This window comes from Anomaloglossus baeobatrachus, chromosome 6 (genome assembly GCF_048569485.1).
Source record: "Anomaloglossus baeobatrachus isolate aAnoBae1 chromosome 6, aAnoBae1.hap1, whole genome shotgun sequence".
NCBI classification, from domain to species: Eukaryota; Metazoa; Chordata; class Amphibia; order Anura; family Aromobatidae; genus Anomaloglossus; species Anomaloglossus baeobatrachus.
In genome coordinates this window covers 162,231,160-162,257,034 of record NC_134358.1, presented here as the reverse complement: position 1 = coordinate 162,257,034, position 25,875 = coordinate 162,231,160, and the positions used below count along the sequence as shown (strand labels likewise).

General features: G+C 45.3%; 1 protein-coding gene across 1 annotated transcript in view; it reads right to left on the bottom strand.

Moving 5' to 3' along the window:
* Positions 1-25,875, bottom strand: part of LAMA3 (laminin subunit alpha 3) — a 291,632-nt gene that overhangs the window by 133,289 nt on the left and 132,468 nt on the right. The window contains exons 25-32 of the mRNA XM_075353342.1: positions 23,365-23,536; positions 22,957-23,083; positions 20,243-20,382; positions 19,278-19,393; positions 8,478-8,689; positions 7,146-7,350; positions 5,507-5,651; positions 2,249-2,389 (exon numbers count right to left, since the gene is read on the bottom strand). Coding sequence (XP_075209457.1) covers positions 2,249-2,389; positions 5,507-5,651; positions 7,146-7,350; positions 8,478-8,689; positions 19,278-19,393; positions 20,243-20,382; positions 22,957-23,083; positions 23,365-23,536 — 1,258 coding nt within the window. The remainder of the gene's footprint in view (positions 1-2,248; positions 2,390-5,506; positions 5,652-7,145; positions 7,351-8,477; positions 8,690-19,277; positions 19,394-20,242; positions 20,383-22,956; positions 23,084-23,364; positions 23,537-25,875) is intronic.

The window sequence follows — 25,875 nt, the reverse complement described above, 5'->3', positions numbered from 1 at the left end:
GGGCAAGCCAGGGGTCACAGGTCATCACACCACCACACCCTACACCCCAGTTAGGAACACCAAGGCTACCAAAATCCTTGTTGCCTTCCTCCAGGGGCTGATGTTCACACCAGGGAGTGGGCCAGGCAGTTGGCTCCGCCCACCGAGGAGTTCACAGCCCTGGAGGCGGGAGAACCAAGCAGATGAGTTTAGGGGAGTGAAGCAGAAGGAAGTAGCAGTGGAGCTAAAGAGGAAAGCTGAAGTGACAGAAAAGTGACAGTAGTAAAGCCTGAAGTTGGTCCGGGTGTGTGCCCCGGACAGTGACAGCAAGGTCAGCAGACGGCGGTGATAGTCTGCAGGGGGACTGCTCGGAGGTTGCTGGAAGGACCGCGGATGGGTGGTGACCCGGCGGTCTGGAGCAGTATACGAAGAACAGTCAGCACCAGGGCAGGGGCCTTTCGGATCCCGGCAAGGCTAGGAGTCGCCATAATTTGCCAAATCCGTCAGTGAAGGGGACGTCTGTCTCCCAACAACCAAGTCCCGATTGAAGGCAACAGTCCAACCGTAACGGAGAGACACCGCCACCGCCAGGGCACCAGTTTCTCAGGGCCAGCGCCTGCGGGCAAAGTAGGGCTCCTCCGGCCCATATCCAAGCCGGGGAGCGGGTTACCGGTGGGAACCCATCGCAACCATTATCAACTTAGGTGCAGGACAGAGGGACCGTCACCGTCACCTACTGGGGAAAGCAAGTGCAGCCGTCCGTGGGAACCGTCTTTCCAGCCGTGTGTTTTACCGAGAACTGTGTCATCGTCTCAGGCTGAGTGAGTACCACAGTGCCGCAAGGCACAGCGCTGCCCCCGCGTCCCTGCGCCCACCAAGCCCTGCATCTCCCACCTCATCACTGGGCCCCGGGATCACCAACCCCTACCCACGGAGGGGCAACATAACAACTGGCTGCTCCATACCATCCCTCCCGGGATCCCCATACAGAGCAGCGGTGGTGTCAACAAATCACCACAACCGTGGGTGGCGTCACGGACAATAAACAATTCCCACACCCAAAACACCCCTTTCACTCACGGGCGAGGAGCGCCGCTCGAGTCCCCGGGATCCGGCCCATCGCTCGAGCCACCGAGCAGCGGCAGGCCGCAGCAGCCGCGGCAGCCGGACCCGAGTAGCAGTGGGAGAGCGCGGTGTCCCCTCCTCCGCCCGCGACATGATAGTGCCCGCCCCCGTCGCAACTGCGATATCCTTGTGATAGCTGCCGTAGCGAACATTATCGCTACGGCAGCTTCACATGGACTCACCTGTCCTGCGACCGTCGCTCTGGCCAGCGACCCGCCTCCTTATTAAACGGGCGGGTCGTGCGGCGTCACAGCGACGTCACACGGCAGGCGGCCAATAGGAGCGGAGGGGCGGAGATGAGCGGGATGTAAACATCCCGCCCACCTCCTTCCTTCCGCATATCCTACGGAAGCTGCAGTGACGCTGGTAGGAGATGTTCCTCGCTCCTGCGGCTTCACACACAGCGATGTGTGCTGCCGCAGGAGTGAGGAACGACATTGGACTGTCATGGATTACGCCGACGCTGCACCGTTGACACGATTACGACGCTTTTGCGCTCGTTAATCGTATCATCGAGCCTTTACACACTACGATGTCGCATGCGATGCCGGAAGTGCGTCATTTTCAATTTGACCCCACCGACATCGCACCTGCGATGTCGTAGTGTGTAAAGCCCGCCTTAGGCTATGTGCGCACACAGCTTTTTTTTGTCGCTGCATTTTTGTGCGTTTTTGGCTGCAAAAAACACACAAAAACTTAAAAAACCGCACCCGCGGCAAAAACGCACCGATAAAAAACACATGTGTTTTTACCGTGTTTCGCTGCGTTTTTGATCACTGTGTTTTGCTGCGTTTTTCCAATGCATGGGTGAAAAACGCAGCAAAACGCAGAAAAGAATTGATATGTCCTTTTTGATTTTTAGCTCAAAAACACAGCTAAAAAATAGTTGTGTGCGGACAGCAAAAATGAAAACTCATAGACTTTGCTGGGGAAGCAAAGTCATGCAGTCTTGAGGCCAAAAACGCACTCGAAAAACGCGCACAAACGTGCGCACATAGCTTTAAACAGCTCCGAAAATACACCGTATCCGGAATTATTTTGCAATTATTTCTCATTCTCATATGAAAGAAATATGAACGGTTAAGTTAGATATTGGATATTTCAGCTTATTCTATAAATATTTTAAATAATTGCTTTCATTTACCTTTTTCCTATGTTTACTGGATGAATGGCAAATATCAGTTGCTCCAAAACAGAAACATTTGATGCAGCCCTTGGTGTTTGAAGGGTCAAGATAAAATGATCCTCTGCGACATACATCACATCTCGAGCCTTCAGTATTTTCCTGCATGTAAGAAAGTTATGATCAAAAAGTTATAATCTAACTGGACTGAAAGGTTTATTCCCATTTTTACAAATGAATATTGTCGGATAGTCATTGTAAGTGCAAACATTTCTGCAATTTTCTTCTTCCTAAAATTAGCAGTTTTTCTTAAGATATTAACATCTTTCTTTTGTTTACAGCTAGTTGCCTAGGAGACAGACTACTGCTGCTGTCTAGCCGGACAGAATTAGGAGGTAACAGTGTGCTTTTGTGATCATGACCAGCTTCAAAATAGTACTTCCAAGCTTAAAGGGAACCTGTCACCATTCTAACATGCTGTATATACGAGCCCAGACAGCTGTGTAGAACATAAAAAACACTTTATAAGGCTGGAATCACACTTGTGCGTGTAAAATCAGTCCGATTCTCATGCTAGAAAGTCAGACGATTTTAGTTCACTTTTCATCAGTGTGCAGTCAGTATGCCATCAGTGTGCAATCAGTTTTTACCCTCAGCAGCTGCTACTCATGTAATGTTATGTACAGAAGCATTTACATTGTTCTCTGCTACATGCGTGAAATGTATTGAGAAAAACGGATGACACTAGGATTGTGTATGTGCCGTCCGTGTGACATCCGTTTTTTTTCACGCACCCATGGACTTTCATTGGAGTGACTCGTGCGAGAAACTCACCAAAACGCAGCATGCTGCCATTTTTTCTCAGTCCGATTTGGACTGAGAAAAAAATAGCAGATGGGAGCTGCCTCGTTGCTTAACATTGGTTCGAGTGCAATGTGAGATTTTCTCGCATTGCACTCGTGCGAGTTAATCACAAGTATGAAGTCGGCCTAATACTCACCTAAACCGGTCGCTTCGGTGGATGTGGGTCAAATGGGCGTCTTTGTCCTCCGGTGCCAGCACCTCCTTTTTCGGCCATCTTTGCCCTCTATCTTCTGAAGCCGCGGTGCATGACGCGTCCAACGTCATACACACTCGCCAGCATTCAGGTCCTGAGCAGGCGCACTTTGATCTGCCCTGAGAAGGGCAGATCAAAGTATCGTAATGTGCATGTGCAGGACCGGTGAGTGTGTATGACGTAGACGTGTCATGCACACAGGCTTCAAAAGGAGGATGAAGATGGCCGAAAGAGGAAGCGTCGGCACCGGACGAAGACGCCCATTTGAGCCACATCCACCGCAGCAACTGGTTTAGGTGAGGATTATAAAGTGATTTTTACGTTCTACACAGCGGCCTGGGCTCTTATATACAGCATGTTAGAATGCTGTATATAAGAGCCCACTGGTGGTGGCCGCAGGTTATAGGGCAAAAAAGTGGTGACAGGTTCCCTTTAATAGAAAAGTGGATATAAGCTCTGTATATGTTCTGCTTTCTAGTATGGCACATGTTTTGCTGATCTTGTTCTTCAGTTCTCAGTCTCCAAGGTAATAAGATATAAACAAAAAAATCACAAGTAAGCCTGCAAATTTTAGTAAGCACTACATTGAAAAACTGCTGATTTCTGCAAGCACTATCCGACAATACCCATTAATGAAATAGGAATAATCCTGCAAGTTGATTTTATGTCTAACTATATATACAATACATACCCTACATTTATCAATACGAGGTGAAGAGTTCACTGACAGCTCTTTCTACACATCTAAGATAAGATTTATTTCAAGATGGAGAGAAAATAAGGATTTTTTTTTATCTTTTAGTGGTGAAAGGCATTTCTCTATGCTGTTGACCATAAGCACTATAGCAAGATGATTATACTTAAGTCTCATGTCTTTTTGACATGTCATAATGATTGCATCAATGGGGGTCCAGGCAGGTCAGACTTGGAATTGTAGTCTCATTGACATGGAGCTACAAGTTACAGAAAATTGCTAATGGTTCTTGAGAGGTGAGGACCCATCCAGATGCAACCTCTCCATGGTATATGCTGTATAGTAGAGAGCAGCAGGAGAACGCCCCCTTCTGTCTGCCTTTCTTTACACTGCACTAACAGTTATCGGGGGAACAGTATTTTTCCAGACTATGGTCATGATCAGAACATGCAGCCTTGTAGTCCAGGCATCTGGGTGTTGGGAAGATTTCACCTATGACTTCACGGCAATAATTCCTATATACTCATGGAGAAATGTTAGCTCATGTTTCAGTTATCAGTATTGATTTTATTTGGTCCCAGAACTATCTCACTATAGAAAATACTGAACCTGAGGGTTTGATTTCATTTGCGTTTTGCACGGACGAGTGCAATCCGATAAAACAACAGATTGCTCTCACTCTAGTGCAAACCTATGGGGCAGTGTCCATCTGCAATTGATTTCTTATGCCATGGTGGCATGCGGAATGAATCACAGCATCCTGCGTTTACCAGTGAGACTCGGCTCACGCACCCCCATACAAGTCTATGGGAGCGTGTGAAACAATGTACTGCACTCGCATGTCATCCAACCGCAGTGCGAAGTATGCAGAGACAGATAGCGGAGGAGATGGGGAGAAAGTGTTCCCTCCCTCTTCTCCACACCCGAGTTATGATTGCAAGATCGCATCACAGTCACATGATCCTCAGCTCACACTCGCAGCAGAGGGTCATTAACATATTGCTTCAGATGCTCTCGCATCATAAGCTATATGCAAGTGGAGCCATACCCTGATTCTAAATTACTGAAACTAATGAAAACTACACTTCCCACCATAGGACACACCAGGCTTTGCTTTGGCAAACTAGTTACTAATCAATTGTGAATATTTATTTGTCTTTTCACTCAGTAGGATGGTTTACCTTATCTTGGCTTTGCATATTACCTAACACACAGGCTTCATAGAATTATCACAAGGTTCTTGGTATCTTAACATAAAACTAAATGGCACGATAAATCTTATAGTTCAGATTATTTTTTTTGTGGATTACATTTTATACATTAAAAGCCAATTATGCCTTCTTTTGATGATCAGACGCTGTCAAACTTTAGCATGCCCGAAGGAAAATCATGTTGTTATTTTCTATAGCCAACAAAGGCGCCAAGATGTCATCGTAATTTTAGCTTAGTTCTAAACAAAATCCTTTTTCACATTCTAGAAAGAATAGAAGTTAAAAGTGATTTTTGTTTTAAATAATACATATAATACCTTGCACAGGCAGACCCCAGTGTGATGGTCACAGATTTGGTCTTCAGTCCCATATGGGTTGCAGTCACAAGGAATGCAGTCAGGGAAGCGGAAGTTACCCGGGGTACATTGGTTACATTGCCTACCAGATATTCTTGGTTTACACCTGTGAGAGACAAGCAGCAGTGTGCCAGTTAAAGTAAAGTAAAGTGGATTTCCTCCCACATAGTATATCACCTGCTCTCATACAATAGATTATCATTTATTTCAAACATCAGTAAATTACGTCAGACACCACCATCTACAGTTATCCATAAAAATATGTAGCTAATAACTATTATTTAATGGGCCACTTGAATTATAATACTGCAGGTATAATAAATATATAAAAAATATTTTAAAAGTTAGATATTTTCCACTCTTAAACACTAGGGGGAGCAGCTTCTGAAATCCTACTGTAGAGCTACTGTAGAACTAGCTCACATTACAGCTGCAGTAAAAGTGGGTGGAATCTGCTCTCCTGTGCATGATGTCACCTCCCCCTCCCAATCTGGGTGTTTCCAGAAGGATAAGGGAAGATGAAGTTTAGGATCACAGTGTGGAGCCATTTTGTTGTACTCACACCTCCCGAACGGGTGACAGGGGGAAAGTGCAGCACACAGCATACACTGTGAGCTCCACAAAGATGGTGGCAATCTCCTCCCTCTGCTGTGATCTGGACAGCCCAGGGGGGAGTATCCAGCTCACAGCAGAAACAGTTTCAGAGAATAGGGTCGTAGTCCAACAACTGTCACTTATGCACAGGCGCTGCTGTATTTGAGTGTCGTTACACACAGCAATTTCAAGATGGCAGCCCCCAGTGTTTCAGTAAAACTAGAATTAAATAAAAACTAAATAAACAGTGAATTTAATTTTGTACTAAAAATACTTGATTTCATAATCACTATTATTAATACAAAAATAAAAAATGCGACATTGTACCTTTAATGGGAATCTGTCAGCAAGTTTTTTCTATATAAGCTGAAGACAGCATGCTGTAAGGGTTAACACAGAAAATATAGGGATGCCTGTCTTGTCAAGGTCCGATCTGCTGTTTATTTGCTATGATTGTTCAAGCAGCAGGAACCTTATTATTGCTCATACTACAATGCCACGCACACAGCAGTCCGGCACGCCCTTCCTCACTGTCCATGTACAATCTCGATATAGAGCCTGGTGTACGTGGGACAGCTCTCTCAGCTCTGTAAGATGGCTAAATCTAAAAATACTGATTGTGTCAGAACGGCTGCATTCAGCAATCTAAGTGATACATCATTGGTTTCATGATCTCTTTACCTACATCATGCTGCTCTCAGATGAGGTAGCAAAAACCTGCTAACAGATTCCCTTTAAGCCTGGGGTACCACTTTAAAAATATTGTCCAAAAAATCATGGCTGCATTTTTCTGAAGGCAAGGACCATCTTGTCTACAGGCTGTGTGATTTCTCAGCTGAGCTCCGATTACTTTATAGGAACAGTGCTACAATACCAGACAAAATCATTAGACAGCTTTTTAATTCTGTAAAACCAGTGTAACCATTTAATAGTTAAAATCTCACATGCTTTGATGTATGACTATAGGTACAGAAATAAACATCAGAAAATTAATCCAGTACCCGACCTGCACTGTCCACTTGTAGAATCGCACTCTGGCCGGAATGGCTGAATGACTCCTGTGGCTGAACAGTTGCATCCTTCACACCCCAGGAGAGGGTGATAACTGAATGTATGTTGTTCACAGACTTCACACATAGGTTTGACCGTCTGAGGTGGGCAGATGCATTTTCCGGTTATTTCATCACAGAGGCGACGACCACACGTGCATGCTAAATTGTGAATAAAATATTTGCATGTTAAATGAGTATTTCAGAAAAAGTAACTTAAAGACCAATGCATTATCTCCAAAATCAAGTACCGGGAACGATTCAAGCTCAAGGAGAAGAACAAGACCACAGAGTCTGGCAACCTATCTTTAGGAGGACATTGCACGTTTTAGCATCTGATCTCTGAAATTAAGGTAGACTTATGTGTAATGGCTCCAATTATCCACGCTGACTTGTACAGGGACATAACTTTCCATTAAGAAACACAGGGATATGAGAGCTATGTTGGCGGTAGGGTCATAAGATACAATGTAAGGCTAGGGCCCCACTTTGCGTTTTCCTACTTGCAGTTCAGAACGCACGTTTTGGGCTTAATTGATTTGACCAAAGTTGCCTTTTTCAGAAATTTAGCGCTGAAAACGCATGCGTATTTACCGCGTTTTAGATGTGTTTTCAGCGCTTTTTACCTGTTTTTTTTACCTGCGTTTTGATAGATGCGTTTTGAACATCTAGACACTGATAAATAAAGTTTAAATAGTCAAACTCAATGAAAAAATTGGAAAAAAGAAACAAATCTATATTTTTGTGAAAAATAATGGAAATAAATTATTTTAATGAAATTATAGCGGTAATATGATATTTAATGGAAAAATAGCAATAATTTAGTAAATTTCTTATTTTTAATTGTCGGACTATGTATGTGTGTAAAGGGACATATGAAATCATTATTTTGATGTCCAAAAAGCATGAGTTTTGGTAGTCCAAAACGCATGTTTTCTGCACTGAAAAAGCAGGTAAAACGCTGGAATTTGCAGGAATCTTGGTTTTTGCCATTTCTCATTGACTTCAATGTTACCAAAACGCACCCAAAATGGCAAAAACAATTGACAGGCTGCTTCTTTGAACGCATGGTTTTTGCCACAAAATATGCAAATTAAACGCAGCGTTGACAAACACAAAGTGGGGTCAGGAAATCCACTTTTTCCATAGACTTTGCTGGTAAATCAAAACGCATGCCTTTTGGCATGAAAAAGGTGCTTCTCAAAACGGACCTAAAAAGCACCTAAAACGCAGGTGGAAATGCAAAGTGGGGCCCTAGCCTAAGAAGAGTAAAGTCAACTTTAACTCACGTCTGCAGTGTGGAAATCCATAGTAACCAGTGGCACAACGGCTACAAGTTCTCCCAATGATGTTAGGTCTGCAGCTGCACTGCCCTCCAAGCGGATTGCACACTGGGTTTGTGGATCCTTCTGCGTGGCATCCACACCACAGTGCTCCATCATTATAATATGCCACTAAAGATCTTGCAGAATCTTTGCAAAATTCAGGTGAGGAAAATGGACTAGAGAAAAGGAAAAAGAAATTATTATATATCGTTCTAGACAGTTGGAAAAAGACTGTTGCTGACTTCACAACAGAAAGTGTGACAACTGAAATTGTATAACAGCATATACTGTGGCATGCTAGCCTCAGACAAAATTTTGTTCATCAAAGGCGGCTACTTCCATGCCATTCATTCTGCCCATGAATAACGGTGGGCCATGGGGCCACTTTTTTTATATCAAAAATTATGCAAAATAGAAGATGCAAACCAGAATAAGGGACAATAAATGGCAAAACTCATATAAATGGAATCCATCTTAACTCGATAGTCTCCAGTAGAATTGGAGTACGGTTGTCTTAACCCCCTGAGACCTCATTGCTGAGACTACTGATTGGTTGTAGGGTCAGGTCACTATTGGCTGGGACATCATCGCAACTGGTCCGGCAATAACCGCTTAAGCTTTGGAGCGGGGGCGGATTCTGGTCATATGTGCACTTGTTTACTTCTTTTATAAGCAAGTCTACACTCTGTATTATTTGAAATACAAGAACCAAATCCCTTTAATTACACAAATACCTTTATTTAAAAGGAATAATATAATAATAGAGAACATGAGGGCTGGTATGTTCGCCAAAGCCCGTAAATATAAGAGAATGTTATTAATTTGTACATAGATGGTGAATATTGTCTAAAACATTGTTATATCAAGCAAATGTTTCTAATTGTCCAGTGCATCAATTCACAGACTGGCAATAATTCACTCGTTTATCATTGCTTAAACTTTTATGAAAGTAAAATTAGATTGTTAGTAGTGATGGGCAGACCCAGACTGTCAAAAAAAAGTCGGGATCTTCATGGTTTCAAAAGTATCCAGGTGCCGGACCCGGGCCCAGAGTTCTCAGGGAACTCCGGATGATTATCCAGATTCGGCAATTCGGGAAAAATAAAAAAATTAAAGGAACAATAAAAATAAAGCAAGCACACTAGATTTACTGAGTTTCCAGTGTAGCTGTAACTGCTTCCGGGTCACTGACTCCTCTTCCGGGGCTGCTTATTAGCCTCATACATATTCATTGCTGCCCCCGCCCACTCAAAAAAGGTCAGTGGAGCTTCTGTTAGGAGTCTCGACACAGAAAATAGCCAGATATCCCTCCGGGAAGGACCTAGCCAAGGAGTGGCTCTTTTTAAGGCATCTAATATCCAACTCTTTGACGAGTTTAAAGATATGACAAGGGAAATACCAATACCAATCTGACTATTTTCTGTGTCGAGACTCCTAACAGAGGCTCCATGGACCTTTTTTGATTTGCATACTTCCCAGGGGGCAATGCACTTAGGATTTCACTGTGTTTAGTGCCTTCGCTGGCTGTCGGCAGTGTTTTCTCTGGCTGGTCTCCCCGAGATCAGTGATTGTTTTGTCTTGCCCTCGCCCACTGGCAGTCCTGGTGTGTGTGATTGGTTGCAGTCAGATGCGCCCCCAGCCTGAATGATAGAGTGTCTGACTGCTTGCATTCACAGACACTGTCTGCGGCTCTATATCGTGGTATAAAAATAAATAGTCATAGGGTTCCCCCCACAGATAAAGTATTCGGCTACAGGTTGCAGCCCCCAGCCATGTCCCTATCCTGGCTGTGTATCAAAATAAGAGGAAGAACTGCATGCGGCTGTTTTTCTAAAAAAAAATTTTTTAAAATAAGTAATTTGAAAAAAAACAAAACAAAAAAAAATAAACGGCAGGGGTTCTACCCTAATTTTGATACTCAGCCATGACAAGCTTGACAGCTGGGGGCTGGGATTTTCAGGCTGGGGAGACCCATGCTTATTGGTCCCACTAGCCTAAAATTAGCAGCCTGCAGCCGCCTGACTATCAGGGTAATAAGGGGTTAATAACAGCCCTCAGCTGCCACTAAGCCCTGTATTAGAAATGTGAGGCGTCTATGAGGCCCCCCATTACTAATCTGTAAGTGAAAAGAAACACAAAAACACCCAAAAAATCCTTTATTTGAAAAAAATACAAAAAAACCTCAAACACCCTCTTTCATCAATTTATTAACCCCCAAAACACCCCTGCAGGTTCAACATAGTCCACACGAGGTCCCACGATGATTCCAGCTCTGCTACATCTGAAGTGACAGCGGGCGGCCATAGAACGTGATCGCCCTCTGTAAGCTTCAGGCAGAGACTGAGTCACGGGATGAGTGGTGACGTTACTCAGGTTATTTGCGATCACAGCTGGAGGTTCCCACAGACCTCCACCTGTGATTACAGCTATCAAAATTGGGAGATCGCACACTTTTTTAATCCTCTTATTCCGGTTCCTTTTATTTTGCCAAGAAAAGTGCACGGCTGGAGGCTGCAGCCTGTAGCCGTATGCCTTATAATACGGGGGGACCTACATTAATTTATTTATTTATTGATTTTTATACCACGGTATAGACCCGCAGACAGGGTCTGTGATCGCAAGCAGTCAGATATTGTCACACAGGCTGGGTCGGGTCTGACTGCAACAAATCACAGACGCCAGGACTGTCAGTGGGCAGGGAAAGCAGTGAATATTCATGAAAGTAAATGAACAGCCCCGGAAGAAGAGTGAGCTGCCTAGAAACAGTTACAGCCGTGTTGGAGACTCGGTAAGTATAGCGCACTTGCTCTAATCCCCTTATCCCTTCTACCAGCATTTTTAAGCGCCGGATTTCTGGTTCCCATAGACTTATATGGGGACCGGACTCCGGTCAAATATCTGGGATCAGTTCCGGGCCGGAACCAATCCCGGATATATGCAAGGTCACCCATCACTACTTGTTCATGTTAAATCGATCATATCTGGCATCTGCTAGATATCACTAGATGAGACATGAGGAAAGATGATCAAAAGTGATCAAAATTAGGCTTATCAATTTCAGAGACACGTGTAAAGTGATCCTTAAAGGGCTTATCCACTACTCAGACAACCCCTTCTCAATCAGATTCCTGTGACCAATCAGAGGCCGCTTCACTCTCCCCCACCTTTGAACGTATCACATACTTCTGAAGGAAGAGAGATAGCAGCAGCAGCACTCACTTCCTTCAGATGTCACCGATTTGTCCAAAGGCGGGGAGAGTGAAGCGGCCTCTGATTGGCTGCAGGGATCACATGATGTAACGCTGTTTTGCAATCCTGAGAGACATTGTACTGACACCGTTGAAATGGCGCCAACTCCATAGGTGAGTATTGTGGAGACACGGGGCTCAGTGGGTGCTCTCTAAAACCCGCAGCCTTTAGAAAGACAGCGTGGCTCAGGGCTCATCCCAACTGAACGCCGGCCTCCTTAACCGTGGGCATAACACTACTCAGACAACACAGGGTGAGAGAACCACAATAATTAGACTTTATTGGATCCCCAAACAATTAACGGCACATAACACATAACCAGCAAAACACACAAATGTAACAGGCAACAGAGTCTCACCCTTCCGCTGGCTCACCAGGGATTTAGAATGTCCATGCCTCACAGGTTCCAGGGCTACTCACTCCAATCCAGCAGCACCCCGCTTTTGGCGGGCACCCACCGTGACTGGAATAACGCCAGATTTAGGAAGCTGTGTGAGGTCTGCAAAGTCTGTAACAGGTGACTGAACTGTCCCAACCTGAGTGTCCTCCATAGGTAGTCCTGGTATGATGATACAATCCTGGCAGCCGGGGTCGAAATCCCTAGGCTGTGGATATGGTCTCCAACTGGAACCGGAGCCCCTAGATTGAAGCCATAAGATATCCTGATCCTCTAGTCAGCTCCAAAGAGCTTAGCCTGGATCCATCAGCATCCATCAACCTTCATCAACACTGGTGGCTTAAAGAAGTCCCTTTTATAGCCATAACCTTCCCTTAGGATACACTGCGTCCTCATCGATTGGTTGGACAAGATTGCTTCTCCCATTGGATGAATTTCAAGCTGCATGGATAATGTTCATTTAAATGATGTGCATAGAAAGACTCAGTATATCTACATGGAGTCGGCAAGTCACCGACTAGACAATGGCTACTAAGGTAATTACATTATCAATACACAACTACAATACAATGGTTACTGGAAATGTCTGGAGAACAATACGTCTGGCTTTCAGTGGCCAACACAATTACATTGAGTCAACAAGAGTCTTGTAAAAACAATGAGGGACTTCTCCCCGTCTATAGACAATCTATCGTGCTGTCTGCCTGGATTTTAAGAAACTTTAACCCATGAGAGTCCATGTCGTCACATTCCTCCCCCTTCTTAATATTAGCCAGACATGATAGGCTTCCGATCATCCTTCTCCTCTTGACGGCATTGTCCTTTTTAATGGTGAGGTCAGCAACAGAGGCTTGCATCTATACACCACCCCCTGATTACCTCCTCCAAGTTGAGCAGCCATATTGCGGACAAGCACTAAGGTGGGGTCCATGAGTTGGGCTTGCATAAATCTCCCACAATCAATCCTCCCCCAGTCAATAGCCACAGTGTGGTTAGGCTTACTCACGGTTCTTGGCTCAGAAGTGGATGATGGAGACCGGGAATGCAAACCATCTCTGGAAATGATGTTAGAAAGATCCACATCAGGGTCCTGCTTGGCTTGGAGGTGGGTGATGGCTGCTTCAAACTGACTGGATAGTCCTTGTCCTAGGTCATTCTCCAAAATGACTGGTGTGAGCAGGTAATTCACAAGCCCCACTTTCCCTTCCCTTTGAGTGGTATCCGAAACAACAAGCTTGGTGGGGCCATCTATGAACCCCACTTCAACTTCCTCCTGGCTAGTCCCGGAAACAACAGGTGTGGGGAGGCTGTCCGTAAACTCCATATGGACCTCTTCCTGGTCAGACCCCAAAGTAACTGGTGTGGGGACGGTGTCCATAAGCTCCACATCAGCCTTGCTCTGATTAGTCTCCACAATGACAGGTGTGGGGTGGCTGTTCACAAGTCTCACTTCAACCTCTCCCTGGTCCTTTCCCGAAATAACTGGTGTGGGGACGGTGTCCATAAGCTCCACATCAGCCTTGCTCTGGTCAGTCTCCACAATGTCAGGTATGGGGAGGCTGTTCACAATCCCCACATCGATCACTTCCTGGTTGGTCCCCAAAATACCAGGTGTGGGGAGGCTGTCCACAAGCTCCACCTCGACCTCTCCCTGGTCGGTCCTTAGGTCCAACTGCACACATGCCAGAGGAACGTCTGAGCGCTGGCCCTCAGCCAGGGAGATGGATAATTGGGAATCTGGTACAGGGTCTTCTGGGGAAACAATAACTGCACTTACCATTGTAATGGAGGAAACAGTGTCTCGTAGTCCCTGGCTCTTGACCGGCTGAGCTGGTAGATGGGCTCCAAGCATGCGGCCTCGCTTTTGGAGACAATCTCTATCTATATGTCCATGGCGCCCACATGTATAACAGCGCCATAGATTGGGCGAGTCACAGGCCCTGTTTGTAGTCCTTTGTTTTGGCGCAGCTTCTGCTGGGTGGCGGGACCATCCTTCTCGACCGGCTGGTGCTAGCAGTACGGCAGCTGGAATCCCATAAACATATTCCAGAACCCAAGCCCTCTCTTCTCTTGAGGATCTAGGCCCCAATGCATCCAACAATGCTGTGGCTTGGGCCATTTTGGACAAAGTTGATTTCCGATTGTCACTAGATCCATGATGTGGCACATAGTTTAAATCCTCTGGGTCAATATCGGCGGGATCCTCATCGTCCTCTGCATCATTCTGGGCATCCCAATGGACTAATTTCTGGATCAAGTCTGACCGAGTCTCAGCGTTCCAGTAGATAATCTTTCGCCTCTGGCACAGATCCTGTAGCATCCATTTACTGCAGTGGTCGTAACTCCTCTCTTGTCCTTGTCCCATGGCTGAGCTGATGGGGTTGGACATGGCAGCGTCCGAAACCTGAATGCCTCCCCTATGGCCTGCTGGGTATGCTTATGTGCCTCCCTGGTTGTTGAGCCCTGGACGGTGTCCGAAAACACCAGTCCACTGCAGCTCCCCTGGGTAAACCAGGCTGAGTAGTATCCCACTGCTGCCACCAATTGTGGAGACACGGGGCTCAGTGGATGCTCTCGTCCACTAAAACCCGGCGCCTTTAGAAAGACAGCGTGGCTCAGGGCTCATCCCAACTAAACGCCGGCCTCCTTAACCGAAAGCGTAACACTACTCAGACAACACAGGGTGAGAGAACCACAATAATTAGACTTTATTGTATCCCCAAACAATTAACGGCACATAACACATAACCAGCAAAACACACAAATGTAACAGGCAACAGAGTCTCAACTTCCGCTGGCTCACCAGGGATTTAGAATGTCCATGCCTCACAGGTTCCAGGGCTACTCACTCCAATCCAGCAGCACCCCGCTTTTGGCGGGCACCTACCGTGACTGGAATAACGCCAGATTTAGGAAGCTGTGTAAGGTCTACAAAGTCTGTAACAGGTGACTGAACTGTCCCAACCTGAGTGTCCTCCTTAGGTAGTCCTGGTATGATGATACAATCCTGGCAGCCGGGGTCAAAATCCCTAGGCTGTGGATATGGTCTCCAACCGGAACCGGAGCCCCTAGATTGAAGCCATAAGATATCCTGATCCTGTAGTCAGCTCCAAAGAGCTTAGACTGGATCCATCAGCATCCATCAACCTTCATCAACACTGGTGGCTTAAAGAAGTCCCTTTTATAGCCATAACCTTCCCTTAGGATACACTGCGTCCTCATCGATTGGTTGGACAAGATTGCTTCCCCCATTGGATGAATTTCAAGCTGCATGGATAATGTTCATTTAAATGATGTGCATAGAAAGACTCAGTATATCTACATGGAGTCGGCAAGTCACCGACTAGACAATGGCTACTAAGGTAATTACATTATCAATACACAACTACAATACAATGGTTACTGGAAATGTCTGGAGAACAATACGTCTGGCTTTCAGTGGCCAACACAATTACATTGAGTCAACAAGAGTCTTGTAAAAACAATGAGGGACTTCTCCCCCGTCTAAAGACAATCTATCGTGCTGTCTGGCTGGATTTTAAGAAACTTTAACCCATGAGAGTCCATGTCGCCACAAGTATTAGTTTTATTATTTTAAAAAGGGGAAATATATTGATTGAGAAGGGTTTGTAGTGGACAGCCCCTTTAATGTGGATTCAAACACAATGGACTCTCACTGTATCTTCCAACTAGGTATCAGAGATGCATGGTACTGTGAAGGGCTAGGTGGTGCTCTAAGGCTGATACTTATGGGGGTTTTGTGATTTACACTGCTAAGAAGAACTATAGCTGGCTCTACCCACATACTACCAGTCCCAGGATACATATACTGTATAGAGAGCATGATTGCATCCCTTTTTTGTGATCTGCATTCTGTCAATAATAAGAATGTTGATTGTCTTCTCTTTTGCAATATGTTGGTCTCCATTAGAGTATATGAATTATGCAGGAATATTTCTTCTCAGAGGGCTGGAACTACAGTGCCTTGAAAGAGTATTGATATCATATTATTATTATTATTTATTTATAGAGCACCATTAGTTCCATGGTGCTGTACATGAGAAGGGGGTTACATACAAAATACATATACAAGTTACAGTAGACAGACTAGTACAGAGGGAAGAGGGCCCTGCCCTTGCGGGCTTACATTCTATAGGATTATGGGGAGGAGACAGTAGGTGGGGTGTAGATGGGGCGGCAGCTCCGCACGGTGGTGGGGCGGCAGCTCCGCACGGTGGTGGGGCGGCAGCTCCACATTTTTTCCCGTTAGCCTACAAACCTAAGTATATAGTCACTTATATATACATGCACATTGTATTTTTGTGTGTATTATTTATTTTTTTTGTTATTTTAATGCATACCAATAAATATATTGATTTTACCTACATTTGAGGGAATACTTGTTTCTAGTTAGCTTTTCCACATATTTTCCTCACAAATTTCATTTTCTAAAGATTTGAAAAACATATTGTAAGTCCCAAAATTGTGCCGAACATTTGTATTCAGCACCTGAGTCTATACTTTGTAGGACCAACTTTCCCTGCAATTACTGCTGAAAATGGCCCAGACCTAAATCCCATTGTGAATCTGTGACAAAGCTTGAAAATTGTTGTCACAGACGCCTCCATCCAATCTCACTGAGGACAAAAATTTCAGCCTCCTAGATGTACAAAGATGGTAATGACATATTTTATAAGACTTGCAGCAGTAATTGCAGTGAAAGGTGGTCCTACAATGTATTTTTTAAACATTTAGAAAACCATCTATTCCTTTACACTTCACAAATACTTACTACTTAGTGTTGGTATCTCACATAAACTCTAAAATACATTTACATTTGTCGGAGTAAAGTGGTAAAAATATGGAAAAGTTGACAGGGTATGGATACTTTTTCAAAGCACTGTATCTATTAATCATTCTGTAATTAACTTGCCAAAAGACAGCAGATCTGGACCTACAGCATCACATATACTGTAATATGAGTAACTTCCGTCTGTAGTCACAAGGTGGCAGCAGCACATTCAGAAATAAAATAATCTCCATCTGTTCTGGTAATATGTGATTATCAAAAAATGATATTATACGAGTCTACACGTTATAATTGTGGGATTTTGTTGTAAAAGAAAACAAATTCACGTCTTTAAAAATAAATTGGCAATTCATTTTTTTAACTCAAATCACAATTTTTATTTAAAAAACAAACAAAGAACCAATATAAGGCCCTGTGCGCACACTGCGTTTTTTGTCGCCGATTTGCCGCGGTTTTTGCTGCAGAAAAGGTGCGGTTTTTGTTCAAAACCTTCCTGCAGTCCTTTCCCAGCAAAATCTATGGGAAATCGAAAATGCTATGCACACACTGCGTTTTTTTTCCCTATAGGTTTTTCTGCAGAATTTCTGCAGCAAAAAGAAATAGCATGTCACTTCTTTTCCACAGGTACCTGTGGTTTTGCCATTAAATAATGTTTAAAAACCGCAGGGACCAACCCGTGGAAAAACCACACCAAAACCGCAGTAAAACCGCATGCGGATTTTGGGTGCGTTTTTTTGCCGCATGTGCAGATTTTAATTAAGAATCATTTTTCCAGTGCGCACAGACCCTAAAGGCCCCATTACATGCAACGACATCGCTAACGAGATGTCATTGAGGTCACGGAATTCGTGACGCACATCCGGCCTCGTTAGCGACGTTGTTGTGTGTGACACGTACGAGCGACCGCTAGCGATGTAAAATACTCACCAAATTGTTGATTGTTGACATATCGTCCATTTCCCAAATGTCATTGCTCGTGCAGGATGCAGGTTGCTCTTCGTTCCCGAGGCAGCACACATCGCTACGTGTGACACCCCAGGAAAGACTAACAACAACGTACCTGCGTCCTGCCGGCAACGAGGTGGGCGTGACTTTCCGTGGGTGCTCTCCGCTTCTATTGGATGCCTGCCGTGTGACGTCGCTGTGACGCTGCGCAAACCACCCCCTTAGAAAAGAGGCTGTTTGCCGGCCAATGAACAGCCTCTTTTCTAACGGGGCGGTTCATGCGGCGTCACAGCGACGTCGCTAGGAAGGTAAGAATGTGTGCCGGCTCCCAGCGATATTGTGCGCCACGGGCAACGATTTGCCCGGGACTCAGAAACGACGGGGGCGGGTACTTTCACGAGCGTCATTAAGAATTTTTTAGCCTCAGGCCGGCGTCATACGCTACGATATATCAAACGATATGTCGTCGGGGTCACGGATTCCATGACGCACATCCGGCATCGTTAGAGATATCGTAGTGTGTGACAGCTACGAACGACTGTGAACGAGCAAAAAAAACTCACCTTATCGTTGCTCGTTGACACGTCGTTCATTTTCAAAAAGTCGTTCCTCCTTCTGCGCGCCGGTTGTTCGTCGTTCCCGACGCATCACACATCGCTCCGTGTGACACCCCAGGAACGACAAACACAGCTTACCTGCGTCCCGCCGGCAATGCGGAAGGAAGGAGGTGGGTGGGATGTTACGTCCCGCTCATCTCCGCCTCTCCGCTTCTATTGGGCGGCCGCTGTGTGACGTCGCCGAACATCCCGCCCACCTCCTTCCTTCCTCATTGCGGGCGGCCGCAGGTACGGTGATGTTCCTCGTTTCTGCAGTGTCATACATAGCGATGTGTGCTGCCACAGAAACGATGAACAACCTGCGTCCTACAACAGCAACGGTAATCGGGATAGGAACGACTGGTCAACAATCAACGATTAGGTATGTAATTTTGATCATTAACGGTTGTTCGTGCGTTTCACACACAACGACGTTGCTAACAAGGCCGGATGTGCGTCACGAATTCCGTGACCCCAACGACATCTCGTTAGCGATGTCGTTGCGTGTAAAACCCGCTTAAGAAGTGTGTTGACATCAGTGGAGAGTATGTGGAATAAATGTAAAGTTTCATCATCCCATCTTGTTTCTTTCTCGGTAAAGCCAAAGACTTATCAGCAGCCCCTCGTACATGTAGAGGGATGACCGGACAGATACGGCCAAGGACGTACTAATATCTCCTTGGCTGTGAAGAGGTTAATACAGCGAATGTCATAGAATTAAAAGCTAAAATAAAAAAGATTAAAATGGAAACAAAATCATTACTTACTCAACATAGAAGCTGTTTTCTCCACATATATTTATGAAGTCAAAAGATTTATCCAGTGGTTTCTCCAGCAGGATGTCATGTGTATAGCTGTCCGCCGGTACAAGCAGGATAGATTCCTGAAAAAGAACAATAAGTTAATGATAGTGAACTAATACTCAGTTTTGTTGGGAATGCAGAAAACAAATGTAAAAACAATATTTGTGCTTTTGGTGATTATCCAATGTTAATAAAAATTATATGTTTAAAAAAAAAAAAACCCCAATGTTTCTGCAAACACATAAAAATGCAATAAAAAACAACTTTAGTTTAGTACAGAGACTATAAAATTGTACCAGATAAAAAACACCAGAATCACATAGTGAGTGCATGGAAAGTAATTAACAACATTATGTCTAATTATTCTGGGGCATCTTGGTTGCATGGAAATTCTAGAGGTCTTTTCCTGAAATGGGTAGAAAACTAAGAACTAAGGGAATTAAAAGTTCAAAAATTATAGAGTAACTTAATTTTATTCATTTATTTTTTTTAAACTTTGTCCAGCATGGAAATTTATGAAACTTTTTAAATCACTTTAACAGGAAATTTATCATTATTCATGTTAAAAAACTGGAAGTAACTTTCAAATCCCTGCTTTTCCCCAGAAATGTTGCCTGGATTCAGCTGCATTAATATCAGAACATACTTATTTAGAGTACAGATGATGGCAGTGAAATGGTCATTGGAGTGCTGCCCTTCTCCCCTTTCACTGCCATCATCTGTACTCCAGTGAGTATTTTCTTTATAAAAATTCAGCTACAGGAAGGCAAATAGACTGGGAATAGCAATGGTTTGGCAGCCACTCACATGCAATTATATTTACGAACAAAATAATGTAAACAATAAAAGTTTAGTTACTCCAGCAGCATTTAAAAAAAATAAATAAATAAATAAATAAATAAATAAAAAAAATTAAAGTCTTAACTCACCAAGAGTAGGGGCTTGTCTGGTGGAGCTCTCACGGTTACTGACAGTTCTGGGTTAGTGACATCAAGGCTGATACGATTGCCAGCAACAACCAAATCTTGGCATCCAAAAGTGTGAGGACAATATGAAGCATTAAAAGTACCTGATAAAGAAGGGAATTTTGTTACTTACCGTAAATTCCTTTTCTTCTAGCTCCTATTGGGAGACCCAGACGATTGGGTGTATAGCACTGCCTCCGGAGGCCACACAAAGCAATTACACTAAAAAGTGTAAGGCCCCTCCCCTTCTGGCTATACACCCCCAGTGGGATCACTGGCTCACCAGTTTTAGTGCAAAAGCAAGAAGGAGGAAAGCCAATAACTGGTTTAAACAAATTCACTCCGAAGTAACGTCGGAGAACTGAAAACCATTCAACATGAACAACATGTGTACCCGAAAAACAACCAAAAATCCCGAAGGACAACAGGGCGGGTGCTGGGTCTCCCAATAGGAGCTAGAAGAAAAGGAATTTACGGTAAGTAACAAAATTCCCTTCTTCTTCGGCGCTCCATTGGGAGACCCAGACGATTGGGACGTCCAAAAGCTGTCCCTGGGTGGGTACAGAATACCTCATGTTAGAGCTGCGAAGACAGCCCTCCCCTACGGGGAGGCAACTGCCGCCTGCAGGACTCTTCTACCTAGGCTGGCGTCCGCCGAAGCATAGGTATGCACCTGATAATGTTTGGTGAAAGTGTGCAGACTCGACCAGGTAGCTGCCTGGCACACCTGTTGAGCCGTAGCCTGGTGTCGTAATGCCCAGGACGCACCCCCGGCTCTGGTAGAATGGGCCTTCAGCCCTGATGGAAACGGAAGCCCAGCAGAACGGTAGGCTTCAAGAATTGGTTCTTTGATCCATCGAGCCAGGGTGGCCTTAGAAGCCTGCGACCCTTTGCGCTTACCAGCGACAAGGACAAAGAGTGCATCCGAACGGCGCAGGGGCGCCGTGCGGGAAATGTAGATTCTGAGTGCTCTCACCAGATCTAACAAATGTAAATCCTTCTCATACCGATGAACTGCATGAGGACAAAAAGAAGGCAAAGAGATATCCTGATTAAGATGAAAAGAGGATACCACCTTCGGGAGAAACTCCTGAATGGGTCGCAGCACTACCTTGTCCTGGTGGAAGACCAGGAAGGGAGCCTTGGATGACAGCGCTGCTAGCTCAGACACTCTCCGAAGAGATGTGATCGCTACCAGAAAAGCCACTTTCTGTGATAGTCTAGAAAGTGAAACCTCCCTCAGAGGCTCGAAGGGCGGCTTCTGGAGGGCAACTAGTACCCTGTTCAGATCCCATGGATCTAACGGCCGCTTGTACGGGGGTACGATATGACAAACCCCCTGCAGGAACGTGCGTACCTTAGAAAGTCGTGCTAGACGCTTCTGAAAAAAGACGGATAGCGCCGAGACTTGCCCTTTAAGGGAGCCGAGCGACAAACCTTTTTCTAACCCAGATTGCAGGAAAGAAAGAAATGTAGGCAATGCAAATGGCCAGGGAGACACTCCCTGAGCAGAGCACCAGGATAAGAATATCCTCCACGTTCTGTGGTAGATCTTAGCGGACGTGGGCTTCCTAGCCTGTCTCATGGTGGCAACGACCCCTTGGGATAATCCTGAAGACGCTAGGATCCAGGACTCAATGGCCACACAGTCAGGTTCAGGGCCGCAGAATTCCGATGGAAAAACGGCCCTTGGGACAGCAAGTCTGGTCGGTCTGGTAGTGCCCACGGTTGGCCGACCGTGAGATGCCACAGATCCGGATACCACGCCCTCCTTGGCCAGTCTGGGGCGACGAGTATGACGCGGCTGCAGTCGGATCTGATCTTGCGTAGCACTCTGGGCAAGAGTGCCAGAGGTGGAAACACATAAGGGAGCCGGAACTGCGACCAATCTTGCACTAAGGCGTCTGCCGCCAGAGCTCTGTGATCGCGACACCGTGCCATGAAGGTTGGGACCTTGTTGTTGTGCCGGGACGCCATTAGGTCGACGTCCGGCCTTCCCCAGCGGCGACAGATTTCCTGAAACACGTCCGGGTGAAGGGACCATTCCCCTGCGTCCATGCCCTGGCGACTGAGGAAGTCTGCTTCCCAGTTTTCTACGCCGGGGATGTGAACTGCGGATATGGTGGAGGCCGTGGCCTTGTCCCTGAACGGTACCCAGCTCCGTATCCAGCAGGTTCACTGGGTCTGTGGATGGAGCCCGGCCTCAGGGCTTGGGGGCCGGTAAGATCCCACTTCCTCAGAGCCCCTCAGGGGGATGGGGAAGGAAAACAGCATGTGGGCTCCAGCCTCTGTACCCGCAATGGGTACCTCAACCTTACAAACCACAAGTGGGGTAAGAAGGGAGCATGCTGGGGGCCCCATATGGGCCCTCTTTTCTTCCATCCGACATAGTCAGCAGCTACTGCTGACTAAACAGTGGAGCTATGCGTGGATGTCTGACCTCCTTCGCACAAAGCAGAAAACTGGTGAGCCAGTGATCCCACTGGGGGTGTATAGCCAGAAGGGGAGGGGCCTTACACTTTTTAGTGTAATTGCTTTGTGTGGCCTCCGGAGGCAGTGCTATACACCCAATCGTCTGGGTCTCCCAATGGAGCGCCGAAGAAATACCAGATATTCATTCATATCATTGCTACAAAAAATGAAAATGACCATATATGAAGGAGCGTACAACATCATACCTGACCACTGTGCTCCACCGTCAACCAGCACGGAGACTGGAAATGTCGGGTTCTGAGTCTGATAGTAATGGACAATGAAGACATACCTCCCTGTATTAGGGATTCTTCTGCCAAAAATGATCTCATTCTGTACAACAGACAAATAACAGACAAATACAACTATTATTAGTATAAAAATACTACAAAGGCTTTAGGAACTTGTAGGAAAAGTTGGCCAAGAACATTAGATCAAAGTCAACCAACCAACTGGTTTCAGTACACAAATTAATTTTTTTATATTTACTATTCTTAGATGGGTTGTGCATTCATATAAAAGTACTAATAATGCTAATTTTACTTAAATTTGAACACTGCAGCACTGTTGCAGGTGTCCACAGGTCCAGCAACACTAGAAAACTTAGCAAATACCTGGTGTGCTGTCAGCAATACTTTGTTGCCCTGGTGCCAAGGAAGACCTGCTCCATGGACAGGTTCTTGTCCTGTACTCCTCTGCCCATCAGAATCTCTACCATCTCTCAAGGGGTCCAGCAATAAGGAAAGAGGTGGATTTTCATAGACTGAAGACTGGATACAAGAAGGACTTCAAGACAAGAACAATATAAATTATATTTTTAATTAATTTATTTATTGATTTAACTCACTTATATAGTGCCATTAGCGCTCACAATCTAAATTCCGTACCACTATGTATTTGGAGTGTGGGGGGAAACCCACAGAAACACAAGAGAACATACAAACTCCTTGCAGACGTCAACCTCAATGGGACCCCAGCGCTGCAAGACTGCAGTGCTAACCACTGAGCCACCAGCTGCCTTGATTTATATAATTATATCCTATCTCAGTGTTTCTTCATGCACATGATGTTGAATCTACTACTGAAAGGTAACTCTAAAGATACCATTAAAGGGTCTCTGTCAGCAGGTTTTTGCCATGTAATCAGAAGACAGCATGCTGGAAGATTTAAATCAGAGAATTCAGCCTTCCCTTTGTTATGTCACCACCTTTTTTTGTTTACCTGCAATGTTAGCTTAAGCCTCTTATCTTTATCATTAGTGGGTCTCAGCAGCACATGAGTTGCAGTCCGACTCCACCCCCTTCTGTGATTAGCTGCTTCTGTCTATGGAAGTATACACTGGAAGCCTTACGGAGGCAGCTCTCCCAGCACTGCTACATGCAAAATCTCAAATCTTTCACTGTGTCAGAATGGCTGTAGCCATTAATGTAAGTGATACATTGTTGAGCTCAGGGTGTCTTTGCCTACATCATGCTACTCTCAGATGAGGTAGCAAAAACCTGGTGACAGATTCCCTTTAACTGTGAACTATTAAAAAAGAACAGAAAATGGTATAAACAAAGCTCCCATTTAAAATGTTATGTATGAATCATAAAAATTTACGTTAAGATGTCAGGCACACAGCACAGCCATATGCACGAAGCCTATATGTGCTGTAATACAGATACTTACTGGGCGGTTATATGGAGCTATATTTTGTGTGTGAGTTGGAAAAACTAGTTTATGTACAAGAGATGACTAAAAGTTTTTTACCAACAGGAAAGATAAAAACTCCAGTTCCAAAATTGAAATTGCCATACAAAAAAAATAGAAAAGTTTTGTCCAATTATTTGATATTGATGATCTGTAATTACAATAGGTCATCAATATCAGATTGATGAGATCTGACACCTGGCACCCCCATTGATCAGTTGTTATAAGCTCTGCCAGCAAACCAGATGTAAACAGTGTAAAGAGTGTAACAGCCCAGCTCCATCAAATGTGTAGCAACTACTGCCGGGAGCAGCAGATCAGATCAGCCACTAAAGAGTGTATGGGGTGTAACAGCCCAGCTCTGTCTAAGGCCCGTTTCACACGTCAGTGAAAAACACAGACGTTCTTCACTGGCATGTAATCACGCACATGTCCCTCCGTGTGCTGTGATTCACGGCACACGTGGGTTGTCTAAGTGCAATCCGGGCTCCGTTTTCCGTGATTGCACATAGAGATTAACTCACCTGTGCCCGCTCCCGCTCTCCTTGGTGCTCAACGCTCTCGCGGTGCAGCATCCGGCCGGCGCTGACCCCCGCAGCAGCTGCTTCCGGGTCAGCTGTGTCGTGCATTCATGAATATGCACGACTGTAATGAGCCGGCTCAGAAGCAGCAGGCAGAACAGGCTGCAGAGAGCGCGGCTGAAGCCGGGTGAGTAAAAATTATTTTTATTTTATATGCATGTTTTTTTCTGGCACGTGTTTCACGGATCACACCACTGCGTGGTCTGTGGGACATCAAAAAAAAGAAAAAAATGGACATGTCTCCGTGCAGCAATCACGGACACGCGGGTATGCCGCACGGAGACACATTCAGTGAAAAATCACTGATGTGTGCGCAGACCCATTGATTATAATGGGTCTGCGTATGTCAGTGATTCTGGTACGTAGAAAAAAAAACACAAACGTACCAGAATCACTGACGTGTGAAACAGGCCTTACACCCAGCGACATTGCTAAAGCGATGTCGTTGGGGTCACGGAATTCGTGACACACATCCGGCCGTGTTAGCAATGTCGTTACGTGTGACACCTACGTGCGATCAAAAAAGGTTGCAAAATTGTGCAAAATCGTTTATCGTTGACATGCTCCCCTATTCCAAAAATCGTTGCAGCTGCAGGTACGATGTTGTTCGTCGTTCCTGCGGCAGCACACATCGCTACGTGTGACACCGCAGGAATGAGGAACCTCACCTTACCTGCGGCCGCCGGCAATAAGGAAGGAGGTAGACGGGATATTACGTCCCGCTCATCGCCGCCCCTCCGCTTCGATTGGGTGGCCGCTTAGTGACGTCGCTGTGAAGCCGAGTGAACCGCCCCCTTAGAAAGGAGGCGGTTCGCCGGTCACAGCCACGTCGCTAGGCAGGTAAGTAGTGTG